The sequence below is a fragment of the Eutrema salsugineum genome, unplaced genomic scaffold (assembly GCF_000478725.1).
Source record: "Eutrema salsugineum unplaced genomic scaffold, Eutsalg1_0 scaffold_6, whole genome shotgun sequence".
Classification (NCBI taxonomy): Eukaryota; Viridiplantae; Streptophyta; class Magnoliopsida; order Brassicales; family Brassicaceae; genus Eutrema; species Eutrema salsugineum.
The window spans coordinates 3609503-3627014 of record NW_006256547.1 but is presented as its reverse complement, the minus strand read 5'-3'; the positions used below and the strand labels follow the sequence as shown (position 1 = coordinate 3627014).

The window sequence follows — 17512 nt, the reverse complement described above, 5'->3', positions numbered from 1 at the left end:
TTGGATCATAATAAATGGGCCGAACAAGTTGAGATTTAGAAGGCCTCATTTTCTTATATTCTCGGGTAGACAATCTATTTCCACACAAAAACTATCATATAACACTAAATCCCCATCAAACTATAACCTCGTCCTAGATCCCCACAAAAGCAAACTTGAAGATCTATATCTCTCCAACACAAAAATTCTAATCCTCTATCTCCCCGAATTGAAAGTTTAAAACCTGGAAACCCACAAATCCGAATTGATTCGGTTTACTGCTTATTAATCAACTATTAACCACTTAATTTTGATACCAAACCGAAATTAAACTGATCAATCAAACCCGACTCCAAAAAATTACCCGGCTCAAAAATCAACTCGACCCGACACTTCTTCTTTTTCCTTCCCCCTTTTTTTTTAATTCGTGAATTTGCTTGATCGATTTTTGTCATGGTTTTTAGTCCTCTTTCTCCTGATGATTCTGGGCCGAGGATTACTAAATTCTATGTTTATTTAGGGGTTCGATCCCGGTTAAGGTTTTGGATTTTATTTGTTCTGCGTTTTATGATCCTTGATCTGGGTTTAGTCTCGTGTTTTCCTCGATTGACAATTTTGTTTTACTGATCTTCTTTTTGGGATTTGTGGGAATTATAAGTAGAGAATGAGACTTCACTCTCCATCTTCCAATTTTCTAGGGAAAACCCAAACAGAAGAGTATTTCTGATCCGATGGAATTTTAATTTCTCAGTTCCAATCTGAAACGAACGTTCTGTGTCACCTCCGCTTTCGTTTTGTTATATTAAGATCAAGGCGGCAAAATCGCTGGCGAGATTGCTGTGTTCTCGCTGTTGCTATCAGGCGAACTCAGACGGCTTAGCGGCAAGAGGGAGAGAGAACCAGGACGGGAATAGGTCGAAGTTGAGAGAGAATATGAGTGAATTTCATTGATTGAAAGAAAGAACCTTTACTGATTACTTAGACAATATGAATTTGGAAAGGAAGGAGAGGGAAAAAGTTAAGAGAGTGGCGAAAGAAACAACGAAGGATGAAAATATTTTTTTTTGCTCCTGATTTTTTGTTTTATTTTATTATTATAATAAAGAAAAAAATAAATAATATTATTTGGGGAAATTGGATATTTTGGGTAGACATGCGGGTCAAGTTTTAGGAAATCGGGTTTTTTTCTGGTTTAGTTTCATGGTTTACTGGTTTGATATTCGGTTTAGGTCAAAAACCATTAAAACCGATATTGGTGGGTATATACGTTTAGAACGGAGAGATATAAAATGAGGTTATAGTTTGATGGGGATCTGGTGCTATATGGTAGTTTTCGTGGGGAAATAGATGGTTTACCCTATATTCTCAAATCAAACTTTTTAAGTTAATTTAAACTATTGACTAAAAAAAGCTAAATTAGCTAATTAACTAGCTTTAGAAACCAAATGAGCTATCACCAGTTGGACCATTCATATAAGTATGACATCCATTCTTGCTTTTCATAAAGGAAGAAATTATTAGAAGGAATGTGACAAAAATCAAAGAAAGAAGGGCTAAGAAAAAAGGGCTTATAGAAAGATGAACATGCTTACTTTCTTTTATGTGGATTAAAGAGAAATTTTATAACTTTTTGAAAAGTTACCGCATTTTTTTCTCAAATTTATACAAATTTATAATGGTTGTACGTCTTTAATTTTTTTGTAACAATAAGTTTGTCCCTTTTATTATTGTTTTGAAAGGGTGTATTTTGAAATGGATAAAAAGTTATCTTTGCTATTGCTTTTGTAACAAAAATTGACTTTAACAGTATGAGTTTTTGTTTATGTAACAAGTGATGTACACTTCACTTAGAATGGTCATTGACGGGTCTCTCTCATATGATCATTAAAAGAAACACCAAGTCTATACCTAATAGGATTTTGATTTATATTACTTATTTACTCCCCCTGATATGTGTTTGGTTAGCATGGATTATGAAACTACATAGGATTAAAGCTCTATAAAACGATGCGCACACATCACTCACACATATATCCTGAGTCTTGTAAATAGATGTCTCATATATATTATCCGCCAACACTTAAGCAGTGACTTAATTTTGACAACAATTCGCAATTAATTGCTTAGGGATGGATCTCAGGATCTGTTAGGAATTACAGTATGAAATTATCTATAAGCTAATTAGACATGACTATGCTAGTTATGATGAAGATGTGTAATAGCTTCATATATCAATGATCTAAGAGTTAATTATATATGAAATACTATATTGATATGAACGGATTTGCTAAACTATTTGTTTTCTCTCGTTCACAATTCACATGTGCTATCGAATCTAAATCATGTGTGATATAAACTTGGTCGGGCTTGCCTTTCAGAATGTATCTATTCACTACAAATCAAAGGGTTCAAATATCAATGCAGGACATTAATGCAATGCATCTGAACCGAAACTAATTGATGGTTTTGGAACTTAAAGTGGGAAGACGTTCACAATGATGCATGACAATATACTACGTACTTTCACTTCACTAAAACCAAAGAAGAATAAAATGATGAAATTAACTTAAAAGTGGGGGGAAAAACGAAAGATTCTTTAGTAAAAAAGCCAATTAGTGCAACCCTTTAATGAAAACAATAAAAGCCAAGCAATGGATTATAGTAGCAGACATTAAAGACGGGTTGTCTTCTTTTTGACCAGTTGATGATATTCTTAAGTACACCTCCACGAGCAGGTAAATGAATGAGGAATCCTATGCAAAATGCAACGTGTATGTGGACACGTACAAACGTTTATGCTATCTTAGAAATTAACTCGAATGGTGTATATAGTAGAAGGAATGGTGCATATAACAAACCGATCGAGGCATAAACGGAATAATAACTCTGAATCCTTACTTAATTAGTATCACAAATGAATGCGTCTTCTAAAATAGATATGCTGGATGAACGATTTTGACAAATATGATATCAGAATTCATTGCTATTTGTTGCTAATATGCATCGAATGATCAAAACATCCATTTAATTAAATAAGGTAATCATATTGCAAAAATATTGTTAACGATTCATGACCAGAATGCTTAATTTTCATCCAGCCTTGAAAATTTTAAATTTCCATAATTATTCACGCCTTTTATTGAGGTATATATTGGATTGAACAAAAGGTTTTGCTGTGGTCCATGCATCTACCTATTTGAATCACTTAATAGAGCATGTTGTTTGGTTTATAAATATTTCTATAATAAAAACTAATTGCATATTAAGATCTGCATGCAATTTGGACTTGCGTCTCGTACGATCAACAAATCAAGTGCTTCAAAACTAGATAGAATCCCAGATCATCTCTGCGGAATAAGAAATGTAACACATCTATCAAAAATAAGAATACATTAAAGCAAACGTACATGGTACCTATAGGAGACCGATATCAAAACAAAGCACTTCCGATAATTTCCGAAGTGCTTACATTCTAACATAACCAAACAAAAGTCCTACGAGATATGAAACGAGTCAAGTTCAAAAAAAAAAAAAAAGAAACAAATCACGACATTAAGAGTTGGTATTAACTGCTTCGGTTCTTCACTTATTTTATGGCTTCTATTGTAACCTGAAAAAAAATGTTAAAATTAGTCTTTTCCAATTATGAGGTCTCACGATTTATATTCAATAAAAATTATGTGTTGTTTTTCATACGTTTTGTTTATGTAAGAAAAAAATTATCTTGATATAATGTTCCACGCAAAATTTGTTAAAAGTTAAAAAAAATTACTTGAAGAAGATGAAGAAAGTTAGGACTAGTAGGGTGGATTGGTGGCAGGTTCCTTTGGGGCGTTGCACCTGAAACACTCTGACCTGCTTGCGAAGTTATGTTCATTGCACCCTGACCTATATATACAAACCCAATCAGTTTCTACAGTACCTTATATACATGCGTCTAATGTAATTTTCGTTTTAGCTTACGTTAGCCACTTAGCCCGCATGCATGCTTGAGATTATAGATATTACGTGATGTAGCACCCCATGTACATTTCATGAACCAATGAACCATGTAAATGAAACAAAAAAAGGTACCTTGAGCAAATCCAATCTCCAGATTTCCAAGAAGAACGGCCCGTGCCGCTGCCACCACCACTGCTGCTACCAAAACCAAAAAGGCTGCGTCTTGGACCATCACTCATGTCTATAAACCCGGTGGCTACAGCGGCAGCCAAAGGTGAAGACTCATCTTTGGAGACACCACACTTAAAACAGCTGGACCTGCTGGCAAAATTGTGTGTTCCACAATTTCCAAGGTTGCAATACCAGTCGCCGGGTCTCACATCAGGACCGGTGTTGAAAGTGAAAGAGCTACTAACTGGACGGCTAGCAAAACCGCTGGCTAAGTTGGTAATGCCGCCTAGTCTTGGCTCTCTGCATCGTTGACAAGAATCCCTCCTCTGAAAGTTGAGGTGGCTGCAATATTGGCAGTTCCAATCTCCCGGCCTATTCATCTTCTTCTACGGCCCCATAGAAAAAAGAATTAATTAGTACACAAAATTATAGGCATACATATCTATATACACACATTATGTAACTTATAGTAAATTTATTATGATTACCTGGGGATGTTAGTTGGAAATGATTAAGGAGAGTAAATGTGAGAATAGAAGAGACGAGATTTTGGTGTTAGAGCATATAAATGTTATGTTGGACTCTCCTCATATATATACTATTGGCAAAGCAAATGGCACTTCCTTTAACAACCGGGAACATTTTTTGAAGTGAAACTAGGGTTTCAATTGGTTTTTTACTTTCTTTTTTTGTTCCAGCTTTAATGCATATCCTTTAACGTTGGGGTTTTCCGTAAACTACATTTTCCCAAAAGAAACAAATTATCTACATTTTCCTTTGAGTTTATCATTTTTAGACCCCACTATTTTAAACAAAGGAAAGAAAACACAAGTTAAAGCCTCCAATATGAGCCGTTTTCGCTATGCGTCTGCTTCACAAAAGCTACTACATGTCAAATTTCAGTAACTTTTTTTTTACGTGCAAGACAGATGCATTTGCACATTTAACTGTTTTAAATTAAATTTGGGCGGAGCACGTAGCCTAGTAGTTTTGTACTATAGCCGCCGTGACATATATGATTTATGAATTTAAATTCCGTAGGAGATATGTAGCCATAAACGCCCAAATTATGTTTAAATTTCAATTTCAGAATCAAATTCTCCAATGGTACGCTTGGTGAGAAAGTAGTTTTTCCAAACTAGTCCCATACTTCATGGAGAAACTGATGTGTTTATAACCTATTCGACATTGTACAAAATCGATGTGTTCCACCAATTCAACTAAAGATAGATCACCATTTTTAACCATAAAACACATATATAGCCGTTCATGGGGTACATGCTCTCGTGCGTGTTAGGAGTAAAAAAGGATGCAGCAAGGAAAAACAATCTGCGACTGCTAAAGCAAAAGTTGCATGGCAACAGTTTCAAGGAACGTATTGGTTTACTGCGGAAACTAAACATTAAAAGAATAACTTCTCACCTCTTTAGTTTTAGTCTTTTAAGTTTTTAATGTTTCTTCCAATATCATACATCATCGAAATTTTTCGTGTCTATCCATCAAACCTGTTCGTGATTCTCAAACAAAACCCAAGAAAACATATTAAAAAGTAGTTTAAAAACCTAAAAATACCAAACGAATCATTGAATGTGAAGGTAAAAGTCTTCCAAGTTTGAATCTTGACCATCTTTGTGTCATTTTTTATTTGCCTACTAGAGTTTCATTTACTTTATTATTTTGTTTAAAACTTTATTTACAAGTTTAAACCATTTTACAAATCATACATTGTCGCTTATGATAGACTGCAAACGCTTTTTTTTTACCGTCATTTCACCTTTTCCTCTGTGCATGATAAATTGTAATTCTCGCCATCATTCAAATATGTATATTAAAGTACATCTTATTATTAAGAAGTAAATATGTCTATCTAAAGTAGAGTCAGCTCTAAGATAATAAGACAAAAAAAACACAGTAGGACATATGTGGAAGGCCACAAATGATTAATAACTTTTTAATATAAATTCTCAAGATACAGTGTTACCGAAACTAAAACTAACTATGGATACTAGGTGAAAAAAAAATTGCCGATATATTGGTCTATAACTCAAGGTTACACTTTGACATCGTAAGTTTAAAAAGTTTTTTGACACAATACGATTTGATTTTGCTAATAAAAATACAAGTACAGTACCATAAATAAAATAAAATTGCTTAATATTTTCTTATTTGATGGAAATTGATTTTATTTTCATATATTGAGATATGCTTCAAACAAATAAAGCAAAAGTAGAAAAATATTTTTTGACAATTTTTTGAGGATATCTTCATTTGTATCAATCATCTTTTCCCATTAACATTAGTTTTATAGACAATGAAATAGGTGGTAAATTAACATCAAAAAGTTATTATCCTAACTCTAAACATATGATACTGTTTAAACTTGTAATTGATTCATCCCAAACAAGTCTTTCGTAATATTCAAAGTGTTTATTAGTGTCGTGGATTAAAGCTACAAAATAGTTATTCGTAGAATTGCATATGAGGCTAATGCCTTATCCATAAGTCGCCGTAAAAGCTAACTCGAAATTGTAGAAAAATAGTGGGTGATTTAAAGTATATATGTAAAAGAATCATGATAATAAAAAAGAGAAAATGGGAAGGAGAGTATATAAGAATCATAATAATTAGCAAAACCCACCATATTGTCTCGGGGAATGGTAAAGAAAAGAAGACTGGCGAACACAAAAGAATTAGAGAGAATCTATTCGATTCACTTTTGGAAATGCTTCCATGCATCAATTATCTCCCCTTCTCCAGAGTTTTCGTTTATCTATGATGATCCCACGTATACTTAAGATATAATCCTTGTGAGTTGTGATTGATCGAAGTGAAATGGAATTGTAATATATTAACCGATTATAATGGAAGTAGTTTTCTTATTTATATCAACATGACGAATTATATCCAACAGCGTAAAATCATTTGTCTACTGTTATTTGACTCCAAACATATGTTTTAGAGTGATAAATTGCTTATTCAACAATATACAAGTTGCGATATGCGTATAGTTTACATAGCAACGGCTTAGGTCTAAGATGATTGATACTCTGCCGATTCTTGAGTTATGACTATATATCAATTGATAAAATTTATTTTATACATTCGCAATTAAAAAATTCATAGCTTTAAAAAATAAACTCAACGTGTAAGTTTTACGCGGAGACAGAATATCTATGTATAATTTGGTTAAGCTTTTAATTACACCTTTGAAACACAACTTTGATTATGTGATTGTTAATGGGATAAAGGAAATTTTCAAAACTGTAGTGGAAAAGTCCATGGTATTATTTTATTAGTAGACCGAATTGATCAAAAAAAAGATTTATTAGTAAACCGAACAAGGTTGGTATCGTTTGATTATTAAACCGGACAATAAATTTAAGTTACCCAGCGAAAAAAGAAAAAGAAAAGAAGCAGGGAAAGAAGCAGCCAACAAAAGCCATGGCGGACAAAATCGATGAGAAGCCATGGCGAGTTCTCGAGTTCTACAGTGGAATCGGTGGAATGGTAACACTCTTCTTCACTAGAAATTTTGGGGGGAGTCTACTCTACTAAAACCCTAATTCCTGTTTTGTTCGTTTGCTTTTAGAGATACTCTTTAATGGCGTCCGGCGTCGTCGCAGAAGTTGTGGAAGCGTTTGAGATCAATGATGTTGCCAATGATGTTTATCAGCATAACTTCGGACATCGTCCCTATCAGGTTTCTTCTTGCTCTCAGTTCCTGTTAATTTCAATCTCCGCGTAGTGAAGCAGTAAAGATACACTGTTTGCAATTTCGATTTAGAACCCTTTGAAACTCTGAACTTATTTGCTTAATGCTGCTTATATATGATTAATCAATCACAATCACTGTTACATTGGCAAATTGTAGAATTAGGCCATGACTTGTTCTAGTTTGCTGAATTAGCTCTGTTTGTTAATTGAGATTGTTCCATTGTGTTTCTCTTACACATTTTCCAGTATGATCCTCAATTTGATTTCTTTCTGTTAATTTTGTTTATTGGTTTGTTTGTTCGTAGGGAAATATTCAGAGCCTTACTGCTGCTGACCTAGATAGGTATAATGCAGATGCTTGGCTTCTTTCTCCTCCTTGTCAGCCTTATACTCGACAAGGTGATTCACCTTTTTCCTTGACTATCACATGACTCGCTTTTCTTTCTGTAGCGGATGTGTTGGATATTAACAACTTTTTGGTGTTAGGCCTTCAGAAACACTCTGGTGATGCTCGGGCATATTCTTTTCTGAAGATTCTCGAGCTTATACCGCATACATCTAAGCCTCCACAAATGTTATTTGTAGAGAATGTTGTTGGATTTGAGGTTTGTCTTTGCCTCTGCTTCCCCAGCTAGACTTATAATCAAGTTTTTTAAGAATCACTTGTACTTGTTCTCGATCATCTATATCTTTTTTACTTATTGGTGGTGTTTGTTGGTGCAGACTTCGGATACCCATATGGAAATGATTGATACATTAACAAAACTAGATTTTGTCACTCAAGAATTTATTTTGAGTCCGTTGCAGTTTGGTGTGCCGTATTCAAGACCACGTTACTTTTGTCTGGTACTCTCTCTTTACCTCGTCATTATGTAATGCATTTGATGCATCTCTGTGTTCCTTTGTTTTTTGCATGGCTCCTACTTTATAATAGTTATATATCTTATAAACCAAAAACTGCTATTTCTAGTACTCCGAAAATGCATAAGCATATATGCTGCAAGCTGCATTATTCGGCTATATGAACTTTCTCCTCTACTGTGGTCTTTCTCTCCTTACTCATATATGGTTTTCCGTTTTCTCTCTCTTTTTTTCAGCTTTTATCTTTCTGTTTTTGGTTAAAGCATCTCACAAACTTTGAAATCATTTGTATGTATCTCGCTTCTTTGTAGGCCAAAAGAAAGCCTCTATCATTTCAATCTCAACACAATAATAACAAGCTGCTCTGGTCTCCAGGCCCGTTATATGGGCGTGATGATCAGGTGGAGTTTGGAAAATGTCAAGTAGAAGAGGGATCGGAAAATTTATTTCAGTCTTGCGAACCAGTAGAGAAGTTTCTTGACTCAACAGCACAAGTAGATGGCGAGCCAAGCGGTTTTGATGACTCTGAGAATGGATCCAAAGATTGTTATGGACAGGAAGAAGATTCGGTCCCAGACTCTGCACATCAGTATCTGGTACCATTAAGTTTGGTAGAGAGATGGGGAAACGCAATGGGTATCCTTTTATGATTTCATCTTCTTTCTTTTGTTCAACTATACCGTTTATGGGACACTTGCTCAGCTCATATGAAATCGATCATCCATCTATCTATATTCCTGAGCTGATACTAGACATTGTTTACCCCGATTCAAAGAGATGTTGTTGTTTCACAAAGAGTTATTACCGATACGTGAAGGGCACTGGTTCCCTCTTGGCAACTGTCCAGGTATGTCTTTACACGGAGTATACAGTATTATGTTCCTCTATTTGCTAGTGAAAAGAAATGCTTATCGTGAATCTGTGATCACGCAGCCAAAAATCAAGGGGAAGGAATCTTGTTTGAAAGAGCAACGGCTTAGATACTTCACCCCGAGAGAGGTTAAAGCACAGTCCTCTATTTTTACCATCCTTATATTTCAGTGAAAGATGATGTTCAGTTTCTATTTGATTAGGTAGCTAACTTTCACTCGTTCCCTGAAGATTTTGAGTTCCCCAAGCAGATAAGTCTTCGACAGAGGTACACTCAGTTTCAGACTAGTTGAAAATCATCTTGAAAATGTGAATATGAAAAGAAAAAAAAGCACAAGAATAATAGAAGCTAGACTGTAAAGCTCATGAACTCCTCGTTTTGTGCAGATATGCAATGCTTGGAAACAGTTTAAGTGTAGCAGTCGTGGCTCCTCTTCTTCGGTATCTATTCGGTTCTTCTCCGTCTTGACTCCAGAATAGGAAGCAAGAAGCAAGTGACGCAACCGATTACGGTCTGGTCTTTGCCCCATTCCGGTTTTTCCGACATAGCATGGCATAGTCACGATCTGTTTTGTATCATTAGTTTGTTTGCTGAATCGAATTTGAATTGAATGGTACAATTATACCGGTGAGCTAAGTTTTTGTTGATCACGTTAGTGTGTGCCTTTTCACAATTAGTGAATTACCCTATAGATTTAATACTATTATTATTGGCCCACTTTTTTATGATGGGCCTTATCTAGACCCAGTAACAATGTTTGAACAACGTTTTCCGTACGAGTCAAAGTGACGGTACTACTGGCAAAGTTTGCTTGATGCTTTTCACTCTCTCTCTCTCTCTCCCTATCCTTTAGGCAGAGAGAGACTTGAGCGGACTTCTAGAGAGAAGAGCAAGCCGCCGTGAGGGTTAGCTGTGACGGTGGTCGTGCATTTCACGCTCCGGCGACTTACCTTCTAGGTCTTCGGCGACGTTACTTTTAAAAATAAATACTTGCATTTTACGCATTTCTTTGACGTTACTTTTTTGTTTCTTTTTAATCTGAAAATGTGTACGGAGTTTTCCCAATTGTCTGTACACTCTTTGTTTTTTTCTCTCTAACGCTTAGGATTTAGCAATAGAAAGACACAATCGGCGAGGTGAAGCGTGAAAGGTGAAATAAAGCATTACTGTACATTTTTGATTTATATAACGTATGCAAGTCATCTTCGTCTTCACTTACAAACCTTAATTTCAGGACAGATCCCGCTTTGAAGCTCGAGGAAATACTGAAAAATAATGCCGTTCAAGAGTTTTATGGATACGCTCCTAGAAAATACGAGCAAGCCTAGCTTCTGCAAGTCTCTGACTTTGGGAGAAAGTTGGAAGTCTAAATCCATGGTAACTCTAATATTAGCCTCTCCTCTTTTCTATTCTCAGTTTCCTTAACTAGAGAGCTGCTCTGGTTTTTTTACTCACTGTTCTTCGACTATTTCCATTTGAGTTAGTTTAGCTGTTCTCTGCTGAATTGCTTTTTCTCTTTGCTTTCAATGTTGTTGCTACAACAGTAAGACGTAATTATTCGCTTCTTGTTGTTCGAAAGAGCTCAGATCTTTCTATTTTTTAAGAGACCTTGAGGAGATTTTGCTATCTCCCTAAGGAGGGTTGGATATTGGTACAATGCCTCCTGCTTCCTGTTCTGTTTTTTGCCTTTATTTTGTTAAATATTGACCTGTTTTAGATAATGTTATGGCTACCTTTACATCACAGCTTTCATTCGCTTTTAGCTCATGTTTCTGCTAGTGTTAGTTTTAGTCTTTATCATACCTTTTCTCTGCATTGCTTGATCTACAAACCAAGATTTTGAACTGTGTTTTGCTTTGGAAAGTTGTTGCTTTTGCTCTCATGTTTCCTCTTTTAATGCCAGTATTGTTTGTTCTGATTTCTGGGTTTATGAAGAGGATTATCCCGGAAGAGTTTGTGACAAGCACGCCTGGGGCTTTTGAGCACAGAGTGGTGTTTAGTGTTCGTTGGGGTAATTCCTGGCAACTCTGGCTCAAGCGAGACAAGAAAGGTCTGTTTATGGAAGAAGAAGATTGGAATGAGTTTGTCGATGACAACTTTTTAGGTCCACATGATGTCTTATTCGTCACCCACGAAGACACAATGAATCTTGAAGTGCGAATCTATAAAAACTATATACACCTCATGAAAGAGATCATCTCACCGCCTGTTGAAGCTGATCCCGAAGCTGAACTGCTTAACCCTATTCCCCAGAATTCTCACCAGGAAACTCCTGCCTCTACCTCTGCCTCTGCATCTGCCTCTGGTAAGACCATTCCTCTTGTATCTCAAAATCAAAAGAATTATTTTTCTAAGTTTGGTTCTTTTTGTTTCTGTTTTGGTGAATATATTTCAGCAAGTGGAGCGAGACAAGGTTGTGTTCCTGTCATAAACCCTGAGCAATACCTCGTAAATCCCAAAAGCCCTTACTTTGTGAAGACGCTGACGAAAAAAATCGATGTTCTGGTAATAATAGAAGTGTTTTTCAGCTTCTTTGCAGACTCGGCTTTATAATAATATATGATCTTAGTCACAAAATTTTCAGTTTATGTTTGTTGCCTTTCACGCTAAGACTTGTCTTTTTTCCCCAAATTTTCCATGTCTATGAAAGTAGTATGTGAAGCAGCCGGTGATTGACAAGTATGGCTTGAAGTTTGGTCCTCATAAATCTACCATGTATTACCTTATTGGCAAAGAGAAACACGAGGCTTTAACTAAGATCTACTGCAACGGCCGCAACTTCTGTTTCAGTGGCTGGGCGGCTATATGTCGAAAATACAAGTTGGGAGAAGGAGACACTGTGGTTTGTGAACTTGAACGCTCAGGAGGTGTGGTTACTGCTGTTAGAGTGCATTTCGTCAATGAATGAAAAGAGACAGAGTCCTCTCTTGTCTCTTTCCTATGAGTTAGCTTTCTCAACTTAGTGTTCACCAACTTACACCATTGTATTGGGCTATTAATGTGACCCTCTTTATAATAGTTTAACGAATTTGCATGATATATTTTGGCTTCTACTGATCTTAGAAGTAAAACTTTTATCACTCGATTACTTGTATTTACTTATATATATTTATATATATATCAGATGTATCAGATATGAACACACTTTTATTCTTGCAAGTTTGTAAAAAAGGCTCCATAAAACGTAAACGGCCTACATACATAAGAAAACGGCACGTTTTTTTTGCCTTCTCGTACAAGAAAATACAATATAAGCAAGATCCCTAGTAAATAAGCTTCTCCTCTGTCTTTCACCCATCTCTTTTAAATTAAAATCAAAAACACACCAAGAAGACAATTTTTTTTTAAAAAAAAAAAGAAAAAGCAGACACTTCCTTTCTTGTAATATAAGAGATTCATTCATTCTTCTAATGCTTACGAACGCTTAAAAGCTTGACGTCGTCAATCACAGGCCCACACAAAGAAGAGAAATCATCGCTCCTCATAGCATAAAAAGTGCTGTAAAACATAACTCTAGTTCTTGTCGAAACCGCAACAAACCGGATCGAAGCACGTTTAAACCCTCCCGTGCCACGCGACTCGTAAGGTACCTTAAGCGTATCTTTTCCCGCAAAAGCCTCGACTACCATTGAACCTTTGCAAGCATTGTTAGCGTCTCCAACCGCAAAAGACAGCACGTAAGTCTTACCAACGACGGTCCTAGCCACTTGAGCAATGGCACTCTCTTTGCCTGCCACAAGCTCAATAGCTCGGCGACCTTGTGGGACTGAGAAATGTTCGGTGTCTACGTATTTGACGGCTTTGAGAGACTCGACCATCCAACCAGGTAAAGGAGAGTGGTCGTCTTCTATAAACGGTGGGATCAAAACTCCTGTGGTCGCTCCTGGTAATACTAGTGGCCCTTCTTCAAACCCTCCGTTTTTCAATATGTTCTCTGTCAAAATCAATCAATTTCGGATTTGGCTTAGGCTAAAAACAAATTTGGTTCAATTTAGTTACAGTGTGGAGAAATTCTTGTAATAATTTCATATAACCTGACATGTTCAAGAACAAGAAACATGACATGTTCAAGAACAAGAAACTAAGAGTTACTTACTGTTGGTTGGTCGAGGAGGGTAAAGAGCTCTCATAGCAACACCGTCAATGAGTGGACCACAAGCTGGATCCTCTTCAACGCCTGGATTATGAATCACTATATCTGCGATCTCACTCTCTGCTTGAAACGCCCAAGCGTATAGATCCCACCCGCTGCTACTGTACACCGTCTGTACCGGAATAACGCCGGAATCTGGTGACACCGAGATGTTGAGACGCTCGTCCTGAGCGCAAGTTCTCGCGGCGCTGAAAGTGAGAGAGTAATACATTCCTTTGACAACTTTGAGTCTTTGCTTGATCGATGCTTCGTTTCCTAGCCTTACTGCGAATTTGCCGGCGGGAACAACGAGAAGCATGTCTCCTTGTTTATGTCCTGAGCTTATGTACTCGACGAACCCTGTTACTTCCCATTTTGGTATCGCCATTTTGTTCAACACCTCTGTTCCTTTCATGTCCGATGGTTTTGGTCCTAGCTCGAAGTCCCCGTTCGGTAACATCCCTGTTTAAAAGCAAATTCCCAATTTGTCCTTTACGATATTAGCGATTTAAACTATTTTTAATATTACAAAAAAAGGAAATAAAAAGAAGATATAATAAACACGTGAGGTGTGTCCGAGAGACAGCCTAACTGGGCCTATCTAATTACACGAATTAGCTTTCGTGATGGACCCACTCAGCTTCATTGATTGGAAATGTCCAAAAACTTTTATCGCGCGGTGTGTTTGTGTCAGTAACGGGGTTAAAATTGTAAATTCAGCATCAGTTTTTATGAAAATTGAAAAAACTACAACAATTGTAGTTTACAGTACTAAAATTGTAAAAGAATAACTTCGTTTCAGTACACTATTGTAGCAGAAGCAAGTACTAATATCATAACCATTCCGACGACAATAATGACATATTTTCATTACCAGCATTATACTGATTCCTTTGACTTCAACTCCTTTTTTTAAGAATTCTGAATGAAATCGTTTTTCTATCCCACTTTCTTTTCATAAAATTTGTGAAAATGAATTTATGAAGCATAACTAATGGGATGGTTTATTTACTGCACTCAACGGTTCAAAAGATAGGAAAAGCAATAACTAGAGAAAGAATTGGAGTTTGTTCTTCAAAAATTATTAACTTAATCTACAGTGGTTAATCTGAATTGGTATAATTGTGTATATGTATAGGTGTAGAAGAATCTTACCGTCACGGAAGTAGACGGCGGCGGAATTGGCGGTGGCGATGATAAGAAGGAAGATAGACACGACGGTGATGCCTCCCATTGTATCGGAACGCCGAGAGAGAAAAGAGATAAATGTTGTTTAGTGTCAATTATAGAGTGTCGAGGCAATTGCTTATAAGGAGCTGGAGCTATTAAAGTGCCCTTAGAGGTTGCTGTATATTACGAGTGTGTGCCACTGATGTAGTTCGCGTATCCCACGTGGGGTTGTGGCCTCACTCCTTTCCAGAGATTTGGTACCTTTATTGACATATTGGGGGCACTTCCGGGATTAAAATTAAGTTTAATCATTTTTGGTATAATTAATCTTAGTTCTGCTTATATACTTAGTCTTATCTCGGCGAGGCGGTGACTAGGGAAGACCGAATACCACAATCAAAGAAAAACATACTAAACGTAATTATGCAATGATAATCTCTTATCCACATGACCACATCACATGCTATAAACACATGTAAACACCTATGTCTAAGATTGTGAAAATAATTGAGGTGTTTTTTACTAATCTTACATCTGAAACTACGTGACATATCTGATTATTTATGATAACAGTGGTCAATTTTGTCGTTTTGATAGAATATCGGTGGAGATACTACGAGGAGAATCGTTTATCGTGGCGTGGCATGTGTTTCAACACCAAAGTAAAAAGAAAAAAAAGCTCAAAGAGTTTTGTTTCCTTTTGTCTTCATTGATATGTTGTCTCTTTGTGCCTTTTTTGGTCTTTTGGTTTATATCTTTTGGATTTCTTGGCTGTTGTTGGTGTCGGATTTAGCCCAAATCCAGCCCATAAAGCACTTTGAGTGAACAAGCCATTATAAGGGAAGTTTTAGGCCCTATAGGTCCGTAAATAAGGCAAGGAAAGCATCTCCAAGGAATATATTCAAGTACAAGTCAATCTATGCGGAAAGCTGGATAAAAAGAGATCGCGGAGATTTCGGAGAAGAAGAGGTCGTAGATAAGAGGAGATCGCGGAGATCTCGGAGAAGGAGAGAACGTATCAACCCGCGGATCTCGGAACAGTTCGTCTCGTTCTATTTAGTATGTTTCGTTCTATTTAGTATAAATAGGAGTTGAATCTCTTGTAAAGGGCATTCAATCTTGAGCACAAAAACACTTTGTAAACATTCATCTTTCATCAATACAATCCAAATTCGTCGGTTTTTGTTTTTATTTTTACATCGTTCTTACCAGAATTCTTGCCTAAATTCTTTTACCACAAAATCAACACACTAAATCCTTGAGTGTGGATTTTAGGATCCACAGCTGTATAATAAAAATGATAAATGTGTAAGCTATGGAAAGGCACCGTTCACTGGCTAAGAATGCGGTTTCCAAAGTCGGCTAGAAAAGATGGTCTCAGAAATTCAGAATTGTGTCTTCTTCTCAATTTTTATCAGCCCAAGAAAGGAGAACTAATGGGCGTTGCCGCGTTGCAATTGTATTTATCTCATTTTCATGAATTATACAAATTCAATCAACATCGAGCACATCATACTAAAAATTTTGTTGCACAACTCTTATCTTTGGAACTCATAGATAAAAATAAAATGGTCTATTACAACACGTATTACTGTATATTAAGATTGAATAGACTCCTAACAATATAATTTTTTGACAGAACTTTTTTCGGTGGCTGCATAAAGTTAAATGAATCATCTCTAAACTACACATATTTTATGATTTCAAATCAATTGGAAGATTAAGGTGTTATGAGATAATTAGTATGTGAGAGTTTTGGGATTAAGATCGTGATTTCGATTCTAGAAAAAAATTGTATGTAATATGTGTTTTGATTTGAAGAATAACGATTTCTGATTCCCTTTTGTTTTGTTTTGTTGGAAGCATTTGATAATATCATACAGAAACCATTTGGGGCAGTATTGTATTATAGAACAGCAGAAAATATTGATTAGGACTATAAGAGCAAATTCAACCAAACTACCAAAAATTTAAAAATGTTGAATCTGAAGAATAAGACAATGGAGCCAAAAAAAGACCAAAAACCGTCGGAAACGTGGGTGGGCCAGTAGGTAACGAGGAGTGGGGTCGATGTAAGAAAAAAAAAAAAAAAAGAAGAGGGCGAGAAGAGAGTGCAAAAGGCAGGATCATGGCTTTGTCTCCTCCTCCTTGTACACTTCTTTTAACTCTTTTACGGGCCCATAGCCTCGTCACTCCACCATCTCTGCCTAGATAGTACACACAAAAAACTATCCATAGCCTTACAATATTATTAGGTTTACTCATATAGTAAAGACAAAATGTTTAAGGCCCGTTATATTCATTTAGTTATTCATGTTATATCAGATCATGCATTTCCATTTTTGTTGTTCAAAGGCAAATTTTTTCCTCATTAAGATCGAGTAGTAGTAACTAGTAACGAGTAACGACTTCAACTAGTATTTCAGAATCAACCAGAACGCAAAAAAAAAAAAAAAATTTGAAGAGATTTTTAAAGCCTCTTTAGTCTCCACAAAACAACGACAACAAAACTAATCTAAGTACTCAACATTTAACAATAATAGTTGGTAAGTGAGAGAAAAGACTAGGAGGAAGTTACTCACATATAACAATTCAATTAAACGTTGTCTTTTTCCTCTTCTTTTTCATTAAGTAATTCATTAATGATTTTAGGCCCCTCCTGTGCTTAATGT

The 17512-nt window shown here is 36.0% G+C and overlaps 4 protein-coding genes across 5 annotated transcripts; 2 read left to right on the top strand and 2 right to left on the bottom strand.

Annotated features, from left to right (window-relative positions):
• Positions 1–3525: 3525 nt before the first annotated feature.
• On the bottom strand, positions 3526–4658 carry LOC18011589 (uncharacterized RNA-binding protein C17H9.04c). The gene is made up of 4 exons (XM_006394740.2): positions 4581–4658; positions 4054–4478; positions 3752–3867; positions 3526–3589 (listed from the first exon to the last, which is right to left on the bottom strand). The coding sequence occupies exons 2-3, from the start codon at positions 4470–4472 to the stop codon at positions 3777–3779; spliced, it is 510 nt and encodes a 169-aa protein (XP_006394802.1). The 5' UTR covers positions 4473–4478; positions 4581–4658; the 3' UTR covers positions 3526–3589; positions 3752–3776.
• Positions 4659–7488: 2830 nt separating this feature from the next.
• On the top strand, positions 7489–10282 carry LOC18011859 (tRNA (cytosine(38)-C(5))-methyltransferase). Its single transcript, XM_006394739.2, has 10 exons — positions 7489–7599; positions 7682–7792; positions 8112–8205; positions 8293–8411; positions 8530–8652; positions 8979–9303; positions 9420–9514; positions 9601–9666; positions 9741–9805; positions 9925–10282. The coding sequence occupies exons 1-10, from the start codon at positions 7534–7536 to the stop codon at positions 10004–10006; spliced, it is 1146 nt and encodes a 381-aa protein (XP_006394801.1). The 5' UTR covers positions 7489–7533; the 3' UTR covers positions 10007–10282.
• On the top strand, positions 10277–12539 carry LOC18011858 (B3 domain-containing protein At5g25470). Of its 2 annotated transcripts, none has more exons than XM_006394738.2 (5): positions 10277–10688; positions 10778–10915; positions 11474–11843; positions 11934–12043; positions 12192–12539. In XM_006394738.2, the coding sequence occupies exons 2-5, from the start codon at positions 10814–10816 to the stop codon at positions 12444–12446; spliced, it is 837 nt and encodes a 278-aa protein (XP_006394800.1). In that variant the 5' UTR covers positions 10277–10688; positions 10778–10813; the 3' UTR covers positions 12447–12539. The 2 variants fall into 2 exon arrangements, with proteins under 2 accessions (XP_006394800.1, XP_024007651.1); XM_024151883.1 differs by having other exon boundaries at positions 10773–10915.
• Positions 12540–12669: 130 nt separating this feature from the next.
• LOC18011877 lies at positions 12670–14951 on the bottom strand. Its single transcript, XM_006394737.2, has 3 exons — positions 14826–14951; positions 13635–14132; positions 12670–13472 (listed from the first exon to the last, which is right to left on the bottom strand). Exons 1-3 carry the CDS (start codon positions 14902–14904, stop codon positions 12946–12948), a joined length of 1104 nt encoding a protein of 367 aa, XP_006394799.1. The 5' UTR covers positions 14905–14951; the 3' UTR covers positions 12670–12945.
• Positions 14952–17512: the final 2561 nt, after the last annotated feature.

Excerpts from the sequence above, each read along its gene's own strand:
- LOC18011858 (XM_006394738.2), top strand. The coding sequence starts at position 10,814 with ATGCCGTTCAAGAGTTTTATGGATACGCTCCTAGAAAATACGAGCAAG. Across the intron at positions 10,916-11,473 it reads GTTGGAAGTCTAAATCCATG|AGGATTATCCCGGAAGAGTT; the intron begins GTAACTCTAATA and ends GGGTTTATGAAG. Across the intron at positions 12,044-12,191 it reads CGAAAAAAATCGATGTTCTG|TATGTGAAGCAGCCGGTGAT; the intron begins GTAATAATAGAA and ends CTATGAAAGTAG.
- LOC18011589 (XM_006394740.2), bottom strand. The coding sequence starts at position 4,472 with ATGAATAGGCCGGGAGATTGGAACTGCCAATATTGCAGCCACCTCAAC. Across the intron at positions 3,868-4,053 it reads GGAGATTGGATTTGCTCAAG|GTCAGGGTGCAATGAACATA; the intron begins GTACCTTTTTTT and ends TTGTATATATAG.
- LOC18011859 (XM_006394739.2), top strand. The coding sequence starts at position 7,534 with ATGGCGGACAAAATCGATGAGAAGCCATGGCGAGTTCTCGAGTTCTAC. Across the intron at positions 9,304-9,419 it reads GAGATGGGGAAACGCAATGG|ACATTGTTTACCCCGATTCA; the intron begins GTATCCTTTTAT and ends AGCTGATACTAG. Across the intron at positions 9,515-9,600 it reads CCCTCTTGGCAACTGTCCAG|CCAAAAATCAAGGGGAAGGA; the intron begins GTATGTCTTTAC and ends GTGATCACGCAG.
- LOC18011877 (XM_006394737.2), bottom strand. The coding sequence starts at position 14,904 with ATGGGAGGCATCACCGTCGTGTCTATCTTCCTTCTTATCATCGCCACC. Across the intron at positions 14,133-14,825 it reads CGCCGTCTACTTCCGTGACG|GGATGTTACCGAACGGGGAC; the intron begins GTAAGATTCTTC and ends GCTTTTAAACAG. Across the intron at positions 13,473-13,634 it reads CCCTCCTCGACCAACCAACA|AGAACATATTGAAAAACGGA; the intron begins GTAAGTAACTCT and ends TGATTTTGACAG.